Source organism: Pongo abelii, chromosome 19 (genome assembly GCF_028885655.2).
Source record: "Pongo abelii isolate AG06213 chromosome 19, NHGRI_mPonAbe1-v2.0_pri, whole genome shotgun sequence".
NCBI classification, from domain to species: Eukaryota; Metazoa; Chordata; class Mammalia; order Primates; family Hominidae; genus Pongo; species Pongo abelii.
The window spans coordinates 57,098,268-57,106,371 of NC_072004.2; the positions used below are offsets into that span (position 1 = coordinate 57,098,268).

General features: G+C 43.7%; 1 protein-coding gene across 1 annotated transcript in view; it reads right to left on the reverse strand.

The window, feature by feature from the left end:
* The window catches only part of PPM1E (protein phosphatase, Mg2+/Mn2+ dependent 1E), a 224,028-nt gene extending 219,332 nt beyond the window's left edge, over positions 1-4,696 (reverse strand). The window contains exon 1 of the mRNA XM_024235421.3: positions 3,973-4,696. Coding sequence (XP_024091189.3) covers positions 3,973-4,469 — 497 coding nt within the window. The 5' untranslated portion in view covers positions 4,470-4,696. The remainder of the gene's footprint in view (positions 1-3,972) is intronic.
* Between the last annotated feature and the right edge of the window lie 3,408 nt (positions 4,697-8,104).

Genomic DNA, 8,104 nt, shown 5'->3' on the forward strand with positions numbered 1-8,104 from the left:
GGAGAATTCAAGGACGGACCCACCAGAAAGAGTATCAGGTTTTGGTTTCGTTTGTTTTGGGGGCCGTAAAGAGGGTTGGAGGACTGAATTCTGTTTTAGACAGTTTCATCTGAGGAAATTTTGACATCTAGGTAAAGCTGTTCTAGCAGTCAAAGAAAGGATGGAGATAGAGTTGGGCGCCTTTAGCATAACTACAATAACTGAAGTCATGTGACAGATTGATATTGACTAGGGACAAATAAGTCAACCAGACAACAGAAGGTCAAGGACAGAACACCAATATTAAAGGGGTAGGCAGAATATTAAAAGCTCACAGAGAAGAAGTGGGATAGCCTGAGAAGCAGGAGAAAAACCTGGAAAGCATGATTAACAATGAGTGGTATTTTTCCTCTTTTTGCTTATGTGAATGTTCTCCACTTCTTTATTTAATAAATGTGAATGTTTATTATTTTTGAATGAGAAAAAAATGTGCAACTTAAAAATTGGTATTATATAACATGAATCCATATATTTTTCCATTTATATATTTGTAAATTAGATAAAGTTTAATGATTTTCTGACTTAATCCAAAGTCATTAATGATTCACACAATTCAATGTAACTGAATTATTAGTGTCTATAACCAGCGATTTTCTTTTCCAAGCCATTTTTAAAGTGTCCACCCTCATTATTACTGCAAGCCATCTGGAACTACTTAACTGTGCCAGACTCTTGGGATATTGGTTTCCCCCTTGGGAAGTCCAACCCAGGCTAAATGAATAACTGAGGAAACAACTGTTCTGAAAATATGATGACAATATAGCTCTAATAACGACTTTATCTTCGTCTAATAGTCTACTGGTAAAAAATGGAAAGAAAAAAGACTTCAGAATATTTGCTTCTTCTGGATTAAAATAAATATATGTTATCTCTAGTATTGTATAGAGAAATTAAATACAAAATATTGACCCATATAAACTACACAGATAGCCTTATATTCACATCTCCTATAAGATCAGTTATACCCTTATTTACAAATTATCTCAGTTATAAAATCTCTCACCTCCACCTTTTCAAAGGGCAGCCTCTCCTTAACCTCAGAAATTCTCAGATCGTCGCTGAAATTATTTTAATCTCTTGGGGGATTTAAACTTAGAGAAAGGAGTAAAACATAGGTAACTTTTTTTTTTTTGAGACAAGGTCTCACTGTCACTCAGGCTGGAGTACAGTGGCTCACTGCAGCCTCCACCTCCTGTGCTCAGGAAAGCCTCCCCCTTCAGCCTCCCAAGTAGCTGGGACTACAGGTTCACGCCACCATGCCCAGCTAAATGTGTTTTTATTTTTTGTTTTATTTTGGTGGGGGAGTGGAAGGTGGGCGGACAAGGTCTTGTTCCGTCACCCAGGCTGGAATGGACAGCAGTAGGATCTTGGCTCACTGCAACCTCCGCCTCCTGGGTTCAAGCGATTCTCGTGGCTCAGCCTTTTGAGTAGCTGGGATTACAGGCATGCACCACCATGCCTGGCTAATTTTTGTGTTTTTAGTAGAGACGGGGATTTGCCATGTTGGACAGGATGGTCTCAAACAGGTGTTCCGCCCGCCTCAGCCTCCCAAACTGCTAGGATTACAGGCATGAGCCACTGTGCCTGGCAAAAACTGTTTTTTTAAATCTGTTAAGGACCTTAAAGATACTTTACATGAACAAGCCAGCCATTTTATATCTGAATAAAAATACATTAACAACTTCTGTACAAAACACAATATAAATGATGAAATCTCTGATTTAAGGGGCAATATTTTCCAACTTTAATTTTGCTAGTTTTATTTCAAATCCAAACTTCTGTTCTCAACTAGATGGCCATTTTATCATTTCAGTTTTTTTCTAGTTTATACCTATATCAAAATTAATCTTGCTTTTTTTTTTTTTTTTGAGACGGAGTCTTGCTCTGTCACCCAGGCTGGAGTGCACTGGCATGATCTCAGCTCACTGCAACCTCTGCCTCTAGGGTTCAAGCGATTCTCCTGCCTCAGCCTCCTGAGTATCTGGGATTACAGGCACGCGACACCACGCCCAGCTAATTTTTGTATTTTTAGTAGAGACGCAGTTTCACCATGTTGGTTAGGCTGGTCTCGAACTCCTGACCTCATGATCTGCCACCTCGGCCTCCCAAAGAGCTGGGATTACAGGAGTGAGCTACCGCTCCTGGCCGCTTCTATATGAAAAAAACACACATCTTCTTGCCATCATCTTTAAATAAGTTTTAAAAAAACAAAAAACCTTCTTACATGGCAAATGTTCAGGGTTGTACTAAACTAATGACCTTATTTGGACATTTTCTAAAGTTTGAATTGTGTTTAATTCTGCAAACTGCATTTGTAAAGGTAAGAATTAACTGTCAAGATAGAGCCAGTCTGCTGCTAAGATAAATTCCTTTACTTCAATAAACATTTCCATTTTATTTTAAGCAGCAAGCTTTATCTTTAAATAGTGTAAAAAATTACATCTCAGAAGCCCTTGTCTATGATAGTTCACAAAGACCAGATATACTCTAAAATGTTAATACTGTTTATCTCTGGGTGGTGGTATTAACACGCCATTTTATATTTTACGTTTCTCAAAAACCATCATTACCTTGCTAATTGAAGGTAATACTGTAATTGAACAGTATTTTAAAATTAAATTTTAGATAGCTTATATTATGAAACATCAACACAGTCCACTTCTATAGAAGATTTGTTAAATGATTTTCCCTTATTGATAAACTGCTGCTTTAACAGGAGAATGATCTGATCAGGTGTCTATGAGCTTGGATGAAGACAAAACAGGTTTACTTTCCAGGCCCTTCTTTTATTTAGGCTTTTGAGAAAATCCCAAAAGTGAGTTTGAACTTAATTACAGTGAATCTTGCAGTAGTAAACTTTTTGGGTGGCCAGAGTAACACCTTTCATTACAACTATCAGCTGAATGGCAAAAGACTTCCCAGGTTTACCAATGTTTTCAGAGACTTACTAGCATTCTCCTCTGTCATTATTTCGGAACAATTCCATTGAGAAACGCAATTGTAAACCGTTTCTATTTCAGGCCTATAAAAACCAGAACTGGGATGAAAGGCAAAGCCTTGACCTTTCTATTTTAGACTTTCATCTGTGTAGCTAAGCCATCTGCTTTCTCCCCACCCCACCCCATCTACTTAATGGACTGAAAATACTGCACCTAATTGCAATTTAATCAAAACAGCCTGACTTTTCCACTTTAATGAATTATGGCTCTTTCACCCGAAGGCTTGCTTGCAAAATTTTGCTTACCCTTCTCTCTCAATTCCTTCCCACCTCCCTCAATTATGAAATGTCAAATGTCTAAACTAAGAGACTAGGCTTCCCTGTGTGAAAACATCTAAAAAGCCCTTCACTTTCAACATTGAGCACCTGACGGAAAATCTACTCCATTCTCTCATCTGGATACGGGGCCGGTATAATCATCATTGTTGTTGCAGTTACGCAGGAGGCACCTCGCAGCTCAGTCTAGAAAGGAGTCGCATCTCTCTGCCGCCAAACAACAAGGCACTCAGCCCGGGAAAAGACAGACTGGGGTGGGAGGAAACCTCCGGGAGAAAGAAGGGATCTGGGAAGAAGAGGGAACTCAAGCCTGGGAGGAAGGACCTTTCCAGGCAGGAAAGGGAAAGGTTGCGTGAAGTGGAGCTAGAAGCTGGGGGCCGAGGTGAAAGGGGATGAGGGGCCCGGGCCCGGCGGGAGGGCGCGGGGGCTCAGGAGAGCGGCTCCAAGGCCGGGCAGGAGGCGTGGGGGCCGAGGCGGGCGTGGGCAGCTCTCAGCCGACCGCCCGGGTCCGAGCAGCGGGGGCGCTTTCAGCGGCGGCAGGCGCGGGTGCGGGGGAGAGGAGCAGAAAAGAGAGCAGTTTGAGGGGCCGAGGGAGCCGCGTCCGAGGCCGGCGCGGTGGGGACCGCGGGCCCACCCCCAGCCAAGCCCAGCTACTTAACTATTTGTAGAGCTGCTGCAGGCACAGGTCCAGGCTTTCGCCCTCCACCTCCTCGCGGGTGATGCGCTCTGACAGCGGTCGCAGGAGCGGGGGCAAAGGCGGCAGCTGGGGCTGCGGCGGCGGCACGGCCGAGTGCCGCGGGGCTGCCGCCGCCTCCTCCACCTCCTCACCCTCAACCGCCGCCACCTCCTCCTCTTCCACCGGCTCCTCCTCGGGATCCGGGTCTTGCTCCTGGTCCCCCTCCTCCGTCGCGGCTACCGTGGCCGCCTCCTCCCCGGGCTCCTCTACCGAAGCCTCGGCCGCCTCAGCTTCTACCAGTTCAGGTTCGGGCTCGGGCTCGGGCTCGGACTCGGGTTCCGGTTCGGGTTCGGGTTCGGGTTCGGGTTCGGGTTCGGGTTCCGGCTCCGGCTCGCCGCCGCCGCACGGTCCGCGAAACTCGCCCAGGAATAGCTCCAGGAAGCGCCGGTAAGTTTTCTCCTCAGGGATGCAGCCGGCCATCGCTGCTCATGCCCCAGGGCAGACCGGGAAAGGGGTTGGGGGAAGCCCAGGAAGGGTAAGGGGCTGCTTTTGAGCCTAGGGCTCCCGCAAGGGCGGTTAACAGCCGCACCGGCACGAGCAATCAGCACTAGGTTGCCTGGAGAGGGCTCCCGCAGGCGTGCGCGCCGCCGAGCACCGACGTGCGCGGCCCGGGGGCGGAGCGCGCCGCCCCTCTCGGATCTGGAGGGAAAGTTGGTGGCGGGCGCGCGCAGGGTCCAGCGGCGGCCCACCCTTTATTCCTACGGAGAGCTCAGCCCACGCTGCCTAGAGACTGTCGCCATGGCAACCGGTTCTAATTAAGCATTGCAGGGTCCCTCCCGTCGAGTCCGCGGAGTCGAAAGGACACTCCACTCGCCCGCTCTCCAACTCTGAATGTCTGTATTGGTTGGATACCCTACCCTCACGTGGTTAAGAGTGAGCTAAGACATCTCCAAGTCTAGCTGTTGGTTCCCACTTGGGTTGCTTGGATCCCAATTGGATATACTTCCCTTTCTTTATCTGTTCCTTGCCTTAGCTTATGTTTTCAAAGATACCACACTGTGAACACTTTTCGTTGCAGACAGTCTTTGAATAAGTAGTTTTCAGGCAGAGGGAGCTTCAAATACCTAACAAGTGATAAGTTCCTTTGCATAGGTTCTCTCACTTGATTCTGTGAAGAAAGTGGTGTTACTCTCATTTCTTAAAAGGAAACTGAAAATTATGATATTAATAGTAATTTACTTGTTTCAAGGTCTCCAAACTTCCAGCCTTGGCGTTGGAGAACTCAGGTCGTTCAGTCGCCAAAGCTTTCTGAAAGTGCATTTTTCCTTAACTCTGTCTCTGGAGATTCAATAGTGCAGTTGTCTGTATAACACCTTATTTCTATTGGGCTTCATAGTTAACACATTGATTTCACCCTTTTAATTCTTATCACAGTCCCTTGATGTATAGGACTTTACCGTTATGATTTTTTTTTTTTTTTTGAGACAATCTCGCTCTTGTCACCCAGGCTGGAGTGCAGTGGCGCGATCTCAGCTCACTGCAACCTCCACCTCTCGGGTTCAAGCGATTCTCCTGCGTCAGCCTCCCAAGTAGCTAGGATTACAGGGGCCTGCCACCACCCCCAGCTAACTTTTGTATTTTTAGTAGAGACGGGGTTTCACCATATTAGCTAGGCTGGTCTCAAACTCCTGACCCCAGATGATCTGCCTGCCTCACCCTCCCAAAGTGCTGGGATTACAGGCGTGACCCACCACGCCGGCCAATTATTCCATTTTATAGGTGAGAAAACTGAGCCTTAAAGACATGGTGACTTTGCTCAAGGTCACATGCAAGGGATGCAACAAGGACTCAATCCAGGTCTTTTCACTGGATTCACCCACTTCAATGGATTTTACCCATTAGTTTTCAGGCAACCAAGACTCCCCTCTTTAGTCGCTGCATAATACATATTATACTTCGTTATATAATATGTATTTTTTCTTTTTTCTTTTTTTTTTTGAGACGGAGTTTTGCTCTTGTTGCCCAGGCTGTAGTGCAATGACACGATCTCGACTCACTGCAACCTCTGCCTCCTGGGTTCAAGCGATTCTCCTGTCTCACCCTCCTGAGTAGCTGGGATTACAGGCGTGTGCCACCATGCCCGGCTAATATTTTTGTCTTTTTAGTAGAGACAGGGTTTCACCATGTTGGTCAGGTTGGTCTCGAACTCCTGATGTCAGATGATCCGCCTGCCTCGGCCTCCCAAAGTGCTGGGATTACAGGCGTGAGCCACCATGCCTGGCCAATAATATGTATTTTTTCTACATTTTGTTTGCTCTTCTTCCCCATCCCCCCAAGTCTCTTTTTTTCTTTCTTGGGTTGAAATTGGAATGACTTTAAGTGATTCTAATTTTCTTACCAAACTACACACAAACCTATTATTTTTAAGCCTTACTGAGGGAGTGGGAGAGAAAGAAGCTGTGTTGTTATACAGCTGTATAGATGATAGCATCATTACTGCAAACTGCCATGTCCATGGCAACATATAATTCAGCAAAAACATAGTGATTCTTTCTCTACTTTGAAAAACATGTTCTCACAAATTATCCACCCAATCTTCTCCATGTATTGTTTCTGGGTTTCAGTTGGATTTAGAGTCTGAAATATCGTTTCCAGTTATTAATGGCAGAAGAGGGAGTCTCTCTGCCAACTGTTTTCATATAAGACTGTATTCTAAATCCCTGACCTGATACTGTTATTTTAAGATTAAGTGGGTTGAGCTCACTAATGTACATTATGGCATCATGTAAAACAGAGTTCCTCTCCTAGCTTGAGATTAAATAATACATGATAGAAAGAATATAGTGAGTAATTGCCTTGAGTCCTCTATATTTTTTTCCCAAAGGTAAATGGAAAGATCTAATAAATCTGTTTCCAGAAATGCTGAATGCATTTATATGTGTTTTGTTTAAAACATAACCAGCGTAGAGCAACTTCTCTATGAGGTGCCAGGAAAGTCTTTAAACTCCTCATTTGTCTTTGTTTTCAATCCACCTGTTCATTTCCATTTCAGAATGTCTAGAAAAGATTGACAAAACTTTTTAGGCTGCAAACCTAAATGTCCACAATTTTACATTTCAACAACTGTTTAATATCTCAGAATTTGACATAATGACATTTAGTTCAAGAGTACTTAGCTGTCAACTGTAACAATTCATATCTACGCCTTCCTACTTTGTAACATAGTTGCCTCCCTCATCTAGATGACATTTATTTGTGACATTAATTTATGACTCAGCCCACATTTCAAAGGAAAGTGATATATGTTGGGGAAACAATACTACTAAAAGAAAAAGCCCACACCTCTACATTACTATAAATGAGAGGCGTGTTTGCTTATATTAATAAAGATATTCCTTCACAAAGATCAATATGGATCCTATTGCATCCATTTGACAAAGTAGCTTTGCCAGAAGTAGCTGACAGCAGTGCTGAGATCTCAGAGCAGCTGTGTAGGATGATTTTGCCATTGTCAAGAAGGCTTTAGTAATTATTTTGCATCAGTTTGCTTTCTTTTTCAACTCCTTTCCTATTACACTTCCCTAATCCCCTTTCATACTATCTATTAAAAAAAATATTGAGGGCTGGGCATGGTGGCTCACGCCTGTAATCCCAGAACTTTGTGAGGCTGTGATAGCTTGAATTCAAGAGTTCAAGACCAGCCTAGGCAACAAAGAAAAACCCTGTCCCTAAAATATATTTTTTAAAAAGGAAAAAAAATATTCTTATGAAAAGTTTAATGTATTTTTAAGGTATCAAATTTTTTAAGTTTTTCTCATAAAAATTATTCTCCCTCTAACCCTTTGCTCTTTGGAGGAAATGTACAATGTCCTTTTGTGGACATTCATAGTAATGACATTTATAAGAAAAAGAATTGTCGAGTTTGGCAGTTTCTTACATGACCCAGCAATTCCTCTCCCAGATATTTTATTCATGAGAAATAAAACATGTCCACCAAACACACATGCACTTGCACACACCCCAAACACAAAAAAACTTGTACATAACTGTTCACATAAGTTTCATTCATAACAGCTCAAACCTGGAAGCAACCCAGATGTCCATCAACAAGTGAA